At 39.9% G+C, this 17736-nt stretch overlaps 1 protein-coding gene across 6 annotated transcripts in view; it reads right to left on the reverse strand.

Moving 5' to 3' along the window:
• Positions 1–17736, reverse strand: part of CALCR (calcitonin receptor) — a 178744-nt gene that overhangs the window by 42032 nt on the left and 118976 nt on the right. For all 6 annotated transcript variants that reach the window (XR_010069828.1, XR_010069827.1, XM_063324849.1 and 3 more), the window contains 3 exons: positions 14539–14651; positions 10302–10393; positions 2560–2686 (listed from right to left, as the gene is read on the reverse strand). Coding sequence is in view for 4 of the 6 variants with exons in the window: in XM_063324849.1 (XP_063180919.1) it covers positions 2560–2686; positions 10302–10393; positions 14539–14651 (332 nt within the window). In the remaining 2 variants the exon portion in view is untranslated. The remainder of the gene's footprint in view (positions 1–2559; positions 2687–10301; positions 10394–14538; positions 14652–17736) is intronic.

Raw genomic sequence — 17736 nt, forward strand, 5'->3', positions numbered from 1 at the left:
GGATCACAGGGAGAATGTAGGTGTCTTGGTGTTAGGGATGAATTTCCTCTCTTGCTCCTCCTGTCTTTTCTCTTTGTTATTAAACAGAACCTTATTTCTTCTTTCAAAATTATATGGATTTGTTGATATCCTCATAAATATGTATTCACTGTAAGTATTTTCCCATGGCATTGCATATTTAAAATCTATTGTGAAACTTAAAAAAAGCTGGAGCTATTGGGGTGGAAACACATTTGTTATTTTGCAGAATAAATACCACCAACTTCATCTCTGTATATGGCCATTACATAAGGCGTATCTGTGACTGTTTCACTATTTTTGTATATATCGGAGGTAGGAGCCCCACACTCATGAGCCTGTCAAGCTCAGAAGATGCACAGGTGGAAAGCGGATAAATGCAGCAAACTACAGGAATTCGGTAGTCATCTTAAAACGGATTTAATAAAACAGAGGGTGCAGTGGGGATAGAAAAAACCCAAGCTATAAAGCCTTAATTCAGTCTGTTAATTGGTATTAAAATAAAAATATGATGGGAATCCACCTGGTGGAATAAGTAAGTTTTTAACATAAATCCTTTAAGTCTTCATACACTCATATGGAGACTAGATGTATTCCATCACATTAAAAACTTGCCCCTGGCTCTTAATTTTCTTTTCCCAACCACGTATTTACAAGTTTATTATGTTACTAAAATATAAAAAAATTACACTTTCTAGTAATGTTGGGAGACTTCAAACATATTAACAGGTCACCTCACCTCCCTTTTTTCTGATTTTTTTTTAAGGAAGGGAAATACAGAATTTGAGGCAAGATCCAGGAGTGAGTGTACCCTCATCCCATACTTGACTGCAGAACAAAAATGGGAGACCACGGGTCTTCTGGACCCAAGTTTTGTACCTCGCCTCTAGGCAGCAGTTCACTGCTGAGTCAAAGACATGCAAATTTGTTTTGGAACAAGGAAGTACAAAACAAGGGCTTTGTTCATCAAAGCATGCGCTTAGCTAATTAGCTGAGGCCAGGTTTGCTAACACAGCTATATTCGGTAACATCAGTGGAAGGACACCGCTTGGCCCATTTCTGTGACTGTATCCAGCACTAAGGGTCCTCTTCGTATTTCGTCTGGAGACCTGAAAGCTGGATGCATACATTAACCTCCTCACTGCTCTGGAGCTCCACAGCCTCCAAAGGTAACCACTTATGTCATTTTTATACTGTCTGTTGAGTAGCAACAGAGGTTGGAGGTTTCATTGGGTGATGCCCAGTGTGCCAGTACCTGTGGCTACGTGGCTCTGCCGAAGCCTCTGAGAGCTCTGAGAGCTTTGTCATTGACTTCACTGGGGTCAAGATTTCACTTCAAATGAAGAGCCAGACCAAAGGCACTACATACAGTTTTTTAATGAAATCGTAGAGCATGAGAGTCCTCTCTGCAGCCTCAACTTTTAGTTTAAAGCTCTTCCCTCCAGATAATTTACTTCTGCTGTCAGGAAGTATCATTCTTAACCCTGAGGTAAAGATCTTACTTCAATTTAGGTGCCTGATATAATCTGCCAGCTTTTTATCTTCAAATATCAAGTGTATTTTCACTGCATCTCTTGCACCAGCTACACATGTATGATGCTACGCAGTAAGGAAAAACAAAATGTGTGATTTTTTAATTATTCTTCTGCTCTTCTATTTTTTTAATCTCCAGATGGTCCCTGGGACTGGTGATGTTTTCTTTAGTCTATACATTTCCTGCTTTAATTAGCTTACTTAACCAGCACACATTTGAGAGACACATGCGTGATCCGATAATATCAGGTGCTAACGTTTAATTGCTTTCACAAAATTAGAAGCGGATAAATGGTTGAATCGTAACTGAACGATCTTATTAGAAGACGAGCTGATCAGTGTTGTGACATAACTTGAGAGATTCCCAGGCTTGCATCAATTTCACATCAGCCAGGGCTGCTGTAACGACGGCGAGCACAATGCGATTGCTCTGTTAGAGAGCAAGGTCAGAGCTGGGTGACGGAGATCTGCCATACATATTTATCAGCTGAGGGGCTGGCACAATTTCTATCACTATCTAAGAGCAGTGAAGCAAGCTACTGCTTTGATTTACCACCTCCCAAGAAAAAAAAAAACCACAATAATGCAGCAAACAGATCTTTTGGGGGGATTTTGAAAAAAGCTGTATCCCTCTCCATCCCTGCCCCTCCCCAGCGTGTGTGCCTGTGAGAAAGGACAGGCGGCCACCAAGGCCATCTGTCCCTTTGGGGGCTTTGCTGAGAAATGTCACATAGTCAGTGCTTAGAGTGGTGGGGATCTGACACAGGTTTGTACAGACAGGCTGGCTGGAGGAAGTCTAAGGCTTCTCCCTCTTGTACCAGATTCAAAGATTTTTATTGCTCGGTGAAAGACCTCAGCAAGCTTGAGTGGAATTCTCAGAATCTGCACCCTCCACGCGTGCTTTACCAGATGGTTGTCATTAACTGGCGAATAGGAACGCCTGGTTTCAGCGCGGCCATAGTAATTTCGCTTGGGTGTTAAGATGGAGAGGAGTCATGCAGTACTTACAGGATCCCTTTTTACAAGGCCCGGGTTAGGCACAACAGCAATGAGGTGGGCAATTGTAAACACGGAGTTCAGCACGTAGGAAAAAAACAAATTCTTATGCAGTGTTATCCTTTGACAGCTGAGGCTCCTGAAAAATATGTAGCACAGGTCGTAAATTAGTGTTTTTCTTCTGATGTCACTTTAACAAGCTCTTTCTGGCAACAGTCTCTCAAGAATGCCTTTTGGCAAGGCGTAATTGGAAAATACATGCTTTGCATTGCAGCCATAACCTCTGACAAATTTGGGGTTTTGTTTTTACACCTGTTTATCAACACACGCTTTTTAAACTGTGTTGTAAAGAGCCATCCAGCTACATTCTCAGCCCTTGATGCCTTTCTTTATTTCATGGTAATTGAGATATTAAGTGGTGAAGCAGAACTCTGAGAATTATTAGATGCGCATGATACAAATAATGAACATCAGGAATATCGCCTTATAAGTAACTGTTCCCTGGAGTCTCAATTTCTCAAATATTCAGATGAAAATTATTTGCTACTTTAGGAATTAGTGGTAAGACAGGATGGGAACTTTGGGCAGGAATCCCCTTAAATTACAGGGGGATTTGGGTTGGTATCCTGCATGTTCTCACTCCAGCTGAGATCCCAAACCAGAAGAAGTTGTTTTCCTGCTCAGAAGGAGCAGCAGTCTTTTCTGAATGACTGATTTTGAGGAGGGTAGGATTTCTGCTATTGTGGGTAGACAGAATTTCACAAGAGAAGTTTGCAGAATTCTTGTGCAACCAAATCATGACTGCAGTTTCAGACCTGATCTGTCTTTCTGATTCATGCCCAAATCCTCGTGCCACCTCCTCGGCTACTCCTGATGCAGAAAATAACACCCCTGCATGCCCCAGAGCACAGCCTGCGGCTGGCAGGAGGTGATCGCGGAGAGGCAATTATGGAGTTGTTAGATAATGCTGTGATGTCTGTATTCAGTGATCACTGAGAGCAAGCAGGCAAAACCAGTAGGAAAAAACAGCTAAGAGCAAGTATCACACTGAGGTAAGCCTCCTCCTCGGCACTAGGAGTCTTTTGCAGTCTGGAACGGAGCACAGGCTGTGACTTTCTGATGCTCTGCCTGTGGAGGTTAACGCAGAATGCACTTTCTTTAAAAACAGAGAGTTAATCTAACCAACTGAACTCTTTTTCTGCTTAGTATGTTGTTTGTTTATTTATTGATTTTCCTTTTTTAGCTCCTTGGTCACCTGCCACTTATTCTTAGTTCTCCTTACACCTATTTTCTGAGTCATTGGGTGGAATTCTTTCTTTAACTTGAGGTTGTCTTTCGGGTTATGGTCATCATCATCCTAAAATCCTCATCACCTTTATTGACCTCCTTATTTACCAAGACACCTTCTTTGGTTCAGGATGTCATGAGATGCAGGTCCTGGGGGCTAGGAATGAGAATATCTCTTTACGCTTGTTCTGATTTTATATTCTTCCTTTAGCATCAGCTATCGGCAACTGTTGAGCACCAGATACTGGGATAGGCGCACTTTCAGTTGGACAAAACAGACCATTCTTTGGAGCTATTTTTCCTACACTGTGTTCTTGTGCTTACTCCATGTGTATTTGCTCCCATCACAAATCCAGTCTAAGGTTCCTTTTCTGCTCCTGAGCTCTGATGGTATTTATCCAGTCCTGATTCTTCCTTTCTCCCTGTTCTCCATCATTATACTTTGCGTGTGCTACTGACCCCACTTTTCCTGGGACACTATCATATGCTCATCTCTGTCTTTCTCTTGCAGTCCTGGGAACAGGATTGGTGTGACGCCAGTCCTGTTTCCAAGAAATAAAAATTTCCCTATTACTTAGAGCAGTGTCTTCAGCTCCTGGCCCCAAAGATGCAGACCCTTGTCTCTCCAGCTGCCTCTCTACATGGGTACTGGTACACAGAGACAGTCTTTTCTGATAATCTCTTCCAGGTACATGTGCTTCCACTCCCATTCCTGACCTTCCTCACTCCTCCGCTTGCCTTTTGCCAGTCTCACTCCTCTATTAAACTGCACTGTCCTTCACTGCATGTTGCCTTCATCCGCTATCCAAGATTCCTTTCCCTGCCTGCCTTCCTCTCTTAGTTTTACTGCTGCATTGCTCTCCTACTTTCAGTACTCCCCACTTTTTTTCCTTGATTCCAGCTTTCATATTAAAGACCCATCTGGATCATTAAGCATATGTTTCCATACCCTCGCTTTTTAATTTGACCTTCAGTGTTTGCTGTCAAAATGGCGTCAGCACCTGCCTGAGTCAGTCCACACCAAGAGGAGAACATTCTAGCAAAACTAAAACCTTTACTTGATTCATCCTCTCTGCTGGTTTTGATAATCATCTGTAATCTTCTCCTTCTCTGACCTCTCTTAGCTCTCTTCCTGGCCCTCTTCCTGATTTCTTAATCATTCCTTCGTGGTGTTTTTGAAGGCTCCTTGTCACTCTCCACCCATCTTTCTATATGCTCCCTACTCTGCTTCATTAATCAGTATGCAAGAAGGCATCACTAAGCCAGTTATCCAGGTCTAAAACTTGTGAGTTTTTTATATCATTATGCCTCTGTCAATTGTGTCTCAGAGTTTCAGAGTCTCTCGTGCTTCTTGTGGTTCCCCTGTGTTTCATACTTACCCTATGTCTCCTACATTTCCTTTGACAGAGATAGGTCCTCCTATCTACTCACAGAATGACCCTTACTTTTGAGTTCCTATCTCCACTTCATATTGCACCTAGGATATTTTGACTTCCAAGGAGCTTTTAGCATTATTTTCTTCATAGATCTGCATTGTGAATCTGTAATTTCTTCTCATTCATGAATATCGAGAATACTGATTTTCACCCCAAGCCAGTTATTTTCTATCTCCTACCCACTTGTTTAGTTTTCAAATTAATTTCATGCTTTCTACCATGCTCTCCCTTACCTATCCTTCCACTCATTATCGTTCTTCAACTCCCTTTAAAAGCCTTGGCAACAATTAGACTGCAGGTGCATTTACACCATACCATCTATTATTCTGGCAAATCTAGACCTATTGTGCTCTCCATCTGCCTTCTTTATACAAATGTCTTTGTTTTAATAATTCAATTGGAAGTGATTTGGAGCCAGGAGTCCCCTTTTTTCTTTTGTGTTTTATTGTGTAAGATGATGGGGGTCTCAGTTTGCAATTACAGAAATATTGCAATAATATGATGATGCACGTAACTGTTAAGACACTGTGCTGGTTTTGGCTGGGATAGAGTTAATTTTCTTGATAGTAGTTAGTATGAGGTTATGTTTTGGATTTGTGCTGAAAACAGGGTTGATAATGCATGATGTTTTAGCTATTGCTAAGCAGTGCTTACACAGAGTGAAGGTCTTTTCTGCTCCTCACACCGCCCTGCCAGGGAGCAGGCTGGGAGTGCATTAAAAGTTGGGAGGAGACACAGCCAGGACAGCTGACCTCAACTAACCAAAGGGATATTCCATACCATATGATGTCATGCTCAGCAGTATAAAGCTGGGAGAAGAAGAAGGAAGGCGGGATGTTCAGAGTGATGATATTTTGTCTTCCCAAGTAACTGTTATGCGTGATGGAGCCCTGCTTTCCTGGAGATGGCTGAATACCTGCCTGCTGATGGGAACTAGTGAATTAATTCCTTGTTTTGCTTTGCTTACGTGTGCGGCTTCTGCTTTACCTGTTAAACTGTCTTTATCTCAACCTACGAGTTTTCTCACTTTTACCCTTATGATTCTCTCCCCCGTTTAGTTGCCAGCCGGGGTTAAACCATGACAGACACTCTATTTTATGAACACTCTGTCTCCTGTTATGAGCTAGTATTGTTTAGTGATGCTCATCACTACTGATTCAGTATTCCTTTCTGAAAGTACTGCAACATCTATGAAGCCAGATCATTATGCATCTTGATACCCAAAAATGAAAGAAAAATAAATCTCTGCCAGGAAAGACTTATATGTGGCAAACAGCAACCTCTGCAAGCTGTTTGTCGCTGCCTCTACAGTCAAAGGCTATTATACAGCCCCAAAACCATCTCTTGCCATCTGACTGACTGTCTGATTGACAGCTTGCCTTCTATTGAAGGTCAAATAATCTATAGCTGTCATAGCCAGATGATAGAAAACAACTGAAGGTAACATGAACCCTGCTCCCATACAACTTTATTCTCACTTTCTCATGATCATAGCTCGGTTTCGTCTTTGTCCTCCCATTTTGCAGCGCTTTGTTTTAATTCCTTTCTCTACTTCTTCCTGTAACCTTTGTGTCATGGATTAGTCATGGAAGGGGAAGAAGTGGAGGAGGAAAGAGAGGAGGAGGTGCGTTACTATCTGGAAGGCTGCTGCAAAGATGAGTCTTTCAGCGCGGTCTGGGACCGGTCAGGATCGTGCGTTGTCTGTGACTCAGAGCTAAGAATGAGTCAGACAGCCTGATCCTGCCTTGCTTGCTGCAGGGAATCACCTTCTTGGTCCATTTAGGGTAGCCAATTTAACCAGATCCCATCTTTGCTGTCCCAAAGAACTCTGAAGCCTCGGTATAGGACTCTAAATCAGATTAAATTGTGCTCTTCCCAGTTTCCTTAAAGCATTACCATGGCTCTGGTTTTGTGCCCTTTATCTTTACATAGATGGGAAGGTAATTCATCAGTTTATTGGGCAGACTTTCTAGCTATCTCTGTATCTGATTACTGCATGTTATCACAGTCACTCATCAAACTGCTGCTCTGGAAATTAGGAGAATTCACAACCTGTATTTTGTATCCACCTATTTTGAGCTTGTAATCTTACAGATTCTTATAGTCTATGCAATGTCCAACCATTTCATTTTCCTGTGTTTCCTAGACTCACTCTCGGTGGTGGTAATGTTGGGGGCTTGTTCTTTTAATACCCTTACTGTAGGGTAGTAACATCTTACTGTACATCTTACTGTATAGCCCTAAGATTTATGCCAGCTTCTTCTGGCCTCTCAATTGACTAAGCACACCCTTTCCCAGCCTATATGGACACCCTCATCCATGGTGTTTCTTTCCAGGGACCAGCACTAGATGAAATAACCAAGGAGAAGCTTTGCATAATGTTACTAAGAAAATTACTATTGGAAGGCACACAACCTAAACCTATTCATAGATATGTAGTACGTACAGATCAAAACTGGGACCAGAAATAGGCTAAGGTGCCTCGTGTAAGATTTGTATTAAATAATACGGGGACTCAAAGACTACAACTGATTTAAGCACTGGCACAAGGTATTTGGGGTTTTGTGGAGCACCCTCCCCTGCAGATATTTAGAGCAAGGCAACGATCCCTTGTGCACTAGAGGTGGGGGTGCAGCAAGAGGTTCTTTTTACCCCCAAATTTATGCAATTACTATGCATGTGTAAGCTGGAATTTTGTGTTTGCTATGTACTGATTGAGTTTACAAATCTTCATATGTGTATTTGTGGCCAAAAAACATATCTCAGAAATTCAGATAATGAAGTTGATGATATCTCACAATCCAGCACTTAAAGTTTGTCGCATTGTATTGAAGTTTTTCACTTATGCTGCAGAACATTAAATCTACCCATTTCAAGACACTTAAGAAATGCCAGTTAGTTTAGACACACAAAAAATCTGTACTAAAAGAGTCATAGTAAATGTTTAAAACTCGGTGGTCATGATAGAAAATGCACTGGGTGTACTTCATTATGATTCCTTGGCCTTACAGGTGACAAAAAGGAATAGCTGAATGTTTACAGAAATATCCTTTATTTTTAATTTAAGGCTGCAAGATAAACGAATAGAAAATATGAACAATTTTTCCCTTTTTAGACTTGGAAATTTCAGTATGAAAAACTGCTTTGGAAAATAAAGGTTCTACAGAGAATAAATCCTGGTTGTTTGAAAATAAGGCATATATAAACTCATGATTTGGCATGAGTGGGAAGTTATTAATTTAGAACCTGCTCATAATTCACAGTTACTATTTTGGTCACTAAGATCTGAAAAAATGCATTTAACATACTTGTTAAATTTGAGTTGGGCTTATTTTTGGCTTTCATTTTTCTGGAAACATCAACCAAATAAAAACAAATGAAAAATTCTGACCTGTACACAAAAGTCATGCTCTTTATCTGTCTATTGGGAAGATAATTAATCCCTAGAAGTAGTTTACACTTCTGGATCGAAAATATGTCTTTGAACTGCTGAAATAGATTGATGAATAAACCAAAGAATATAATTTATCTTTCTATGAGGATAGTGATAAAGAAACAACAAAATGTATTTTGGATGCTTGTCAAGGGTTCGCATCTGTTGACATTCATGTAGAAAGAAGCTTACTAATATTCTCACACAGGCCTATTTGTGTTCTAGCATAATTTTAGCTTGAAATAATTTTTTGAAGGCTAAATTACAATCTTGAAACAGTATACTCTTAGAATGACAACAGTGATGGACTTTTAATTACTACAGGTTACCATTATTGTGCAACTATTCTTTCTTAATATCTGTAAAGAGGTTTGTGAAGAAAAAAAGAGGTTTTTTGTGTTCCATTTTCTTTGTATTCTTGATTGCTCAAAGAATACTACTTTCTTTGAAGCGTTTGGGGATTTTCTGTATTCTTGAATGAGGTAAGCTTTTTTGGCAATAGAAGTCCACCAGGTTGTAATTGTGCGTGTTATTTATTCAGAAGCATTTGTAATTGCTTCTTATATTACTCTTGCTTTGATTCCCACTGTACAGTGTGGGGAATACTCACTTGTATCCATGGAAACCTTTATGCGGATAAAGTTGGAAAACTTTACCTGGCCTTTTAGATTACCTTGCAGTTATCTTCAGATATACTCTACCAATGGTCTGGCTATCTGATTACAAGTAACTGATGCGCCTTTGCTGAAATCAGTAAGATACCATCCCATTTGGGTCATTATACTGTATGCATCATTCTGTTTCACCAAAGTATCTGTGAATGGACATCACAACCCTGAATTCCAAGTGTGCTATTAGTATGGGAAGTTTGCAGTTTATAGTAATGTTGTGAAATACCTTAAAAAGATTGCTTAAGAGCTAGAAGAATATAGTTTATGCAAGTCATCATAGTTCTGGATGTACAATAGCTCAGGATCTGGTCCATCATTTATTCTTGAAAATTTTCGCCAGTGCCTTTGATATCTTCTAGTGCTTACCATTTCCCTGAGCTGAAAACCAAAGGCTGTTCCCAGGCAGCCCTTCACTACTGACTGCGACTGAAGCTGTGACTACATGTCTGACAGCAAATCTGAGCTCCCTCAGCTCCTTCACTGCAGACATATTACAATAAATAGTGTGCAGACAGGTTCACCGAAGGACAAGATTAAAATGCTCTAGTTAAGCTGCCATGCAGTAGCTGCAATGCTTTCAGGGAATACCAGTTTAGTCGCCTTTAAAGTTCTGATACAGACCACCGTTGTTTTTCCTTTTAATGATGATGTCAGGCTACACACTAGCGACAGATTCACGCTTAGTGCTGACTCCTGTAAGCACCTACTCAAGTCTCGATAAATCTAATAGCATGATCTTAGCTACACATCACTGGGAGATGTCCCATTGGTGAGAAGACCCTGTGCTGAGACTTTTTAACTAGGATTATATAAAAAGACACTCAGAAGAGCTGTTTCTCACTGCCATGTCCCCTTCCAAGCTTTTCTTTGGTTACCACATGAGATCCCCCAGGGAAAGAAGGGAAAGTGTCTGTAAGAAACACTTACTTGAAATAGAAGAAAATTGCCAAGGAAATCAACAGGGATGTTATAGACAAAGCATGGCCAACGATCGCCATATAATAAAGTATGAACGCCATCTGCAATTTAACAAAAAGAAAAAGCAAACGTGAACAATTTGCAGGCACTCCATTTTTTTTTCTCATTGAGGAAGAATCTACCAAATAAACCTCCTGTTTTGTATTTCTTTTCTTTCAAAGGTTCTTCTTCAATACACTTTAAATATAACAAATCCATTAAATAGCATGACTCGTGGTCTAAACATGAGATAAGTGTTTCTTACGTGAGCTGATCTGTTTCCGCTGCACTAAAGTAACTGGTAAGATCCTTGCTCACACTATGTGTCACTCACTTTCCCATGTTCTAGGAGAGCACAGCAGACATAAAACATTCAGATTTTCAAAAACCCTATGACAAATTTCCACACATATACAAAAATATTAAAGAAAATAGGTTGCTGTAGGATTGGTAGAAAGCTTTTATGGTTTGAAAGTAGCTTGAATAACAGGGAACAAAAGCTTAATGGTCACTTTTGGAGATGAATCAGTGGTTAGGTGACCTCAGGACTGGTATGGGGCTCGCATTTTGTTCAACATATTCATCAGTGACGTGATGCAGAGAAATCTCTAAGTTTCCAGGTGATACATAGGTCTTTCAGATAATTGTGAGGGACTCCAGAAGGGCATCACATAACCAAGGGGAAAAGAAGATGCCATATGAGCTTTATACAGAAGAAAGTGGGGTGCTACACCTAGGGACAAACCCTGCCTACACAATGCTGAACTCAGAACTGGAAACTGAACTCAGGGAGGAGATCTTGGAGTCATCCTGGGCAGTTCTCTGTATCACTGGCTTACTGTGTAACGGCAGTCAATAAGTCAACAAAATGTTGGATATCATCAGCAAAGGCATTGAGGGTAGAACATCATTGTGCCTCTGTTTAAAATTTACAACGCACTTCTTAAATGCATGTGTGTTTCCAGTCTCCACACCTTATGGACATGGCAGAGCTACAAAAGGTGCAAAGAAGGCAACTAAAATAACTGAGGCAGGGTAGCTGTGTTATGACAAGTGGGTACAAATTCTGGGATCCTCCCCTTTGGAGAAGTCAGAGTGGGATTATTATCAAGGCCTACAGAGTCATGAAAGCAGCAGATGAGATGAAACTTATCCTCAACTCCTACCACACTAGAACAACACACCCTGAGACAAATTCACTGGTGTGAACCTTGCTATTGGGCAGCTATATGGTCTTACAATGCTGTGAAGCCAGTGTGCACGAACAGATAATTGGGCTTTCACTTGGACTAATATCAGTGAAATCTAAGATAAGCCTATCCATGTTTTGTATGCCAATAGTGAAACAAAATTGCAGGACAGCAGTTGGGCTGCAGAATGCTGCAGTATTTAAACGTCATACTTTGCTCTCAGCCAAGCTCTTAAGCATCACCCAGCTGTCAGAAGACTGCAGGAGGCCAAATGGCATGCCAGGCTTCACCATTGCCTTCTTTTCTGAAATTCCTAATACAGTAAAGACTAGACAGGGGGCCTTAGTTCCTCTGCTGGGTTTATTTTCTTTTCATCTCTACTTAATTCATTTTTCTTTTGTTATGCATGAGCAATTTTCCTTTTTTCAATGCTTAGATTAATGGCTTTCTGTAGCCCTAAGTTTTGCCAGTCACATTTTTTTTTGTGTTTCCAAGTATTTTAGACTTTCATTTGAAAACAAATATGAATAAAATTCAGAAAACAAAGCCATCGCTCTTTGCAAAGGTGCACATCTTCTTATTTAGTTTGTTCTTCAGTCATTTGATAACTTTGGAATCAGCTCCTGCTTTCATTAACTTAAGTGGTGGCGGCCTGATTCAGATTTAAACCAAAGTCACATTTACACCATCCTGGACGTGTAGAACAGACATGACGTGAGTGTGAGTATCATTCACCAATTACGGAAATTTATGCATATCAACTGCAAATGCCCTTGGTCCCCTACTCTTCCTTCACAAAGTGTGACCACGTCATTGCTAGTGAGCACAAATGCTTTTTCTGACAACTTTTTCTGGGAGCACCAGCCACCCCAGAGAGAGAAGACCAGAGTGCAGAAAAGATGAGGCAACTTTCTGAACAGAGTAGTGGGAGAGGTTCTTAGCTGTGTGCACGTGACATTTCTTCCACCTCATACTCAGTCATTGCTATGTTTTTTCATATTAAATTGATGTAATTTTTAAGCCTGAATTTAATTTACAGATGAACTGTTCAAAAATATGTTGTTTTGCTGCCTATCCTGTATACAACCCTTACCCTCAAGCAGCTAGAAGTAGGAAAGGCTTCCAGAAAGCTACACGCAAGTCTCTGTGCACACCAGGGGACTCTTGATTATTCAATCTACCTTTCAGTGTACAACTGCTAAATCAGTTTAACTGTATACCTGAGACTCAGCATTACCATTTTTGGTTACTTCATGTAAACTTACTACAGTAACTGCTCAAAAAAGCTTTCCAAATATAACCACAAAGACAGACCAGAATGGACTGAAACATCAGCTAACAAAGCATATGGTCTATCACTGCATTTTTAAGAACTGGCTGTAATATGTTTTTTTCAAGTGACCTGCTTCAGAAGTACAGCATATTGGTATGTCCAGTTACCTTCAAACAAACATTGCACTATCCTATTAACTTCTGCACTCTTTGAAATGGCAATCTGTCATGTCCCTTCTGACATATAGGACTTAAAACATGCTGACTCATCAAACTTTTAGCTTATGTAGATTTTTTTCACCCTGGGTTTAGAAAACCTCTAAAAAAACATTTAAATGTTCTTTTTTGTCCCCCTAGAATTCTTCACTTGAGGAAAGAGAATTCTCTAATAGGAATAACTCCTACTCAGTTAATTATATTATCCATAGTTACATGGAAACAATCTAGAAATGAAGCATACTGCTGTTTTTGAAGACTTGGATTAAAGGTCATAATCTAACTTGGCATTTCTGTAAAGATAGATTCTTCTTGCATTTTCCATTATTTTTTGTTTCAGAAGAATCTCAACGTACGTATAATTTTCCTTTGTGTTCTATCTGCACTTTGCTTGAATGATGTTCAAAACTGTTCTTCTGGAAGGCATGGATAATAGGTAACAGAGCTACATTTTTTGCCTCCCTACATGGGCCAACATCTGGAAAAATTATATTTTTATGGTGCTTCCATTTAATGCCTCTGTGAGCTCAGATTGTTACTATTATTCTCTCTTTGTCATATAGGTGAGTCCTATTTTACCATGATGGTTCCTCATGCTGCAAAAACTTTTAGAATTCACCTCCTGCTTAGTCTCGTAGACTTTTCCAAGGCCCTTTTGGGCTGGATCATTACTAAATATAACCACATACTGGTTTTTGGCTGCATAGAAAGAGATCCTCCAACACAAACCCCAAATCAAATCAGTTTTTGACTCTTTTCCTTCCACAATTCCAAATAGTCACAAATTATTCTGTCACAAATCTGTAATCAGATTTTCCTGGAGCTCCACTCACATTTGAGAAATATTTATTTTCATGAGCTTCCCTAACTTAATTTTTTCAAGCTTTTCTCAGATTTCCCTCTCCTTGTTTCTTTTGGTGCTTTTATATTTAGCTCTCTTCTTTCAGCTTAGCAACTTGATTTTGGAAATATTGATGCAAATGCTTAATTCATTATTTTAAATAGTCTAAATGACTTCAGTCTAACTGTTAAATGTGCAGGCTTTTAGGATTTCTGGATTAATGGTACCTTCATAAATATTTCTTTTCAAAGGGAGCGAGTACAGGGTGATATTCTTTGCTTAAGAAAAATAATACTAACTTAATATTTCTAGCCCTGCAGAGAAGACATCAACAGCTGGAAAGATACTTGTTACAGAAAACAAAATTGAAATTCTAAAGGATCATTTTATAACTGTTGGACAATCAGGGAAAATTGCGGGAAATAAAAAATGCATTTGAAAAATAGTGCTAAACTTGTTGCATGAATTGCTACTAAATTATCCACCCTGTAGCAAACCTATATTTAGCTTGGAGCACTCATCAAATAATTTTAATAACCTGAAATTACAAGGACAATACACTTAAATCCTTGTGCAACAAATAAAGCTAAAAGATGAGGACTTTTCTGACCTCTCTTATATGCGTCTTACTGCTAGCCCAGCCCAAAACCATTCCCAAATAGTCACTGCCTTTTTAACTGGAGCATACCTTCAGTTTTTCAGAGGTGAAAGAGTTGCACAGGGTATAGTTGGACCATGTTCGGTTGCTCTCAGGATGGCGGAACCAGTTTCCAGTTTCATCACAGTATTTTGAAGCCCTCTCTGATGATAAATGGCAATAATAGTTATTTTAGCATATGCATATTACACATTTAAAATTCCATTAAAAAGAATTTTTATGTTTGAAATATAATGTGTAACAATATCCAAAGGATTTTCAACCTATGCAATTAATATACATTTTATCTCTTTTGGTTTTTTATTTCCTCGGAGATTTATCTGACAGTATGCTTGTTGTTTATCTTGAATAAATGCAGTAAAGTATATAGAAATAGCCTTCATTCAGATGCAATTAGTTATGTGAAAATCCTTCATTTACAAAGGGCGTTGAAAGATGTTTATGGAAGACAAAGGAAAGTATCAAGGGAAATAACTAGTTAAAAGCACTGGGTAGAGAAAGGGCAGAGGGTGGCAGAGTCCTGCCCATCCCCTGCGCCAGCTAAGCCCTGCCAGGGGTGAACGGGACCACCGCTCGCTTTCCTCTGAGGCTGCAAATCCTGCAGGCACTGGGAGAAGTGGTCCTGCCAACATTTTGGCGCAGGTCCTGAGTGTCCGGTTTAATTTAAAATGGCTGTGGAGTTCTCTGTTTAAATAATATGATGTGTGTTTGGCCTCTCCACGTGTGTCTCTGGTTTTGGTTCCTGCGCCGCAGGTGGCTCTGGCGTCCTTCCCGAAAGCCCTGCTGTACGGATTGCTCTCCAGGCTTGTGCTCCTTCGCACGCATCCTTTTACCGTGGCGGGGGGACAGTCAGGGCTTCAGCCCCGTACTGCTCGGAGGGATGCCCGAAGCCGCAGATGTGTGCTATGCCTGTGTCCTCCCGGCCATGCTCACATTTCTGTCTGGGAAACCCTGGATGCCGAGGCGCAGACAGCCACTCCTAATCACCTGTCAAGCTTTGGATGAGTTCCTTTGGCCTTCCCTCAAGCATTAGCCACACGGGAGTCACTGGAAAGTTTGCCCAAGTAACAAAGGAAGGATAAGATCAGAAACTTAACTTATTTGATGTTTTCTTAGACAGTGACATAGCTGTTTATTTATGAAAAATACAGTTTTTCAAGTCTGACTTTTAAAATAGTCTGAAAAGTCTACCTTCCATTTGCCTATTCTATCTTTACTGTTTTATTTGCTTTATACATAGATTATCAGCATTTCCAGACAATACACTTTTACAGAGCCAACTACCATTTAAATATAAACATTTTTAATTTTTTGTGGCCAATATCTGCATTTATTTTTCTGAATCAGCTCTGATGATTAATGATTCTGTTAATTTGGAAGATTTGTATTCCCTCTATACACCCTAAAAAAAGCAATTGATCATATTGGCAAGGTAAGGATTGTATAGACTGAGCTGCCTTCCTCTGACTAGAAATACACTTTATATAGTGCCATTGCAAAAAAAAAAAAAAAAAAGAAAAAAAAGACAAAAAAAGACAATCCTCCAGAACATAGCATATTTTCAAAATTGCTGAGAGCCTCAAATCATTGTTTTGGGGGACTTGTTGAAAATCAATACGTGCATCAACAACACCAAAAGGAACAGTACGTGTTATCTCAGCCTTCCATCACTGCAGCAGTTTGGAGATAATCTCAGACTGCCTGTGTAGCAATGTTCCCGTTGTACTTGTTGCCAGATGTTATCTAAAGCTGGAAAAAGTTTTCAGTCGTAGATAAAAGATTAATGGTTATGCTACCACAGAACACAGTGTACAAACATCGTACCTACTATCCCATGCGCTCTGCAAAGTACACGGATTTTGTTAATATGCTATAGAGTATAATGTTACTATCATCTATCCTCTCTGTACTTTAGTGCCTAGGTAGGCACTCTGCCAAAGTTTAATGTGGCCTCTGTAAGTTAGAGACAAACCTGTTGCCTTGTACTTTTCCTTGAAGCCAGACAAACACAATTGATCCTAGTTTGGAAGCGGCCATGGCCCACAGATTTCTTGCTGTGTTGTTGTCAGAATCTGGGAGCGGGGGATAAGCCTCCCTACTGCCCATCCCAGTGACTCAAACAGGTCAAACATTTCTTCTAAATCTATGCTTTTATACAGAAATAAAGCTGTGAGTCCGTAACCCAACCAGTGTTCTACCACAAGCTATTCCACAGCAGCCCAGCAGGAGGTGTGGGATTATGAGCCCGGGCACGCGTTGTTTTTTATGCTATCTAGAAGAATCTATTAATCTCTAAAGAAATACACAATGTGTAAGGAGGGGTAAGGCAACACTAGCAAGGCAAAATGGAAGTGCAGGCTTTAAGATTACTCAAATACTATGTAAACTCTAAGTTTTTAGGCTCTGTCTGTACCCCATCAGTTTGGGTAGGGCACCACTTGGGCACCACATTATTCGAAGTGGAGGAACAGTTACATTGGGTGGGATTCATCTCACCTGACTTTAGCAACCTTAAAGTTACGCAATTCATAGGCAGTTGTGCAAGCTCTCTGTAGCTAGCTTAGAAAGAAACTTCAAGAGCTGTCTGGGCAAAATAGATGAGAGAAATCTCATCCACAAGGGCAGTTTCATGGAAGTAGTGAAGCGTCTAAAAAGATTAACCAGTAGTAATAGTTTTGCATGTGGTGTTGTTTATGCTACCAATAGTGCTTTTATGAATCATATTTTCACAAAAAAACCCTCAGTCATTTATATGTAACAAATAACCCAATAACTCTGCAACAAATAAGATCGAGCTCTATCAATCAGGTTTTTTACAATTAGAGCAACTCTATAGCTAGCAGATGTTAAAAGAGTCAACACCATTTTTTTTATTTATTGTTGAGTTATAAGCTGGAAGTAGAAAGACGTTTTCCCCTGTTGCAGTGCATGCTCAGCACATACCAGACATTGGATTCTTTGCCATGGTTTGGATAGACCTGTGTAGTGCTTAGTTTTGCAGATGAGGGAATAGCTGATGTAGCACATCTGATTTTCTTACATCCTCAGTAAAATATTCTAGAAAATTTTTTTTCAAAACTGAAAAGATAATCTGACATAGTAAAATGGTAATCCTAGAAAACTTCAATTCCAGTGTCCTAAGTGAAGAATTATCACTATCATCAGAATGCCTCAGTCAGCACAACTGGAATCGGTATAACAGAGTTATATCGTGCACTGTGGGGATAA

Source organism: Chroicocephalus ridibundus, chromosome 2 (genome assembly GCF_963924245.1).
Source record: "Chroicocephalus ridibundus chromosome 2, bChrRid1.1, whole genome shotgun sequence".
Lineage (NCBI taxonomy): Eukaryota > Metazoa > Chordata > Aves > Charadriiformes > Laridae > Chroicocephalus > Chroicocephalus ridibundus.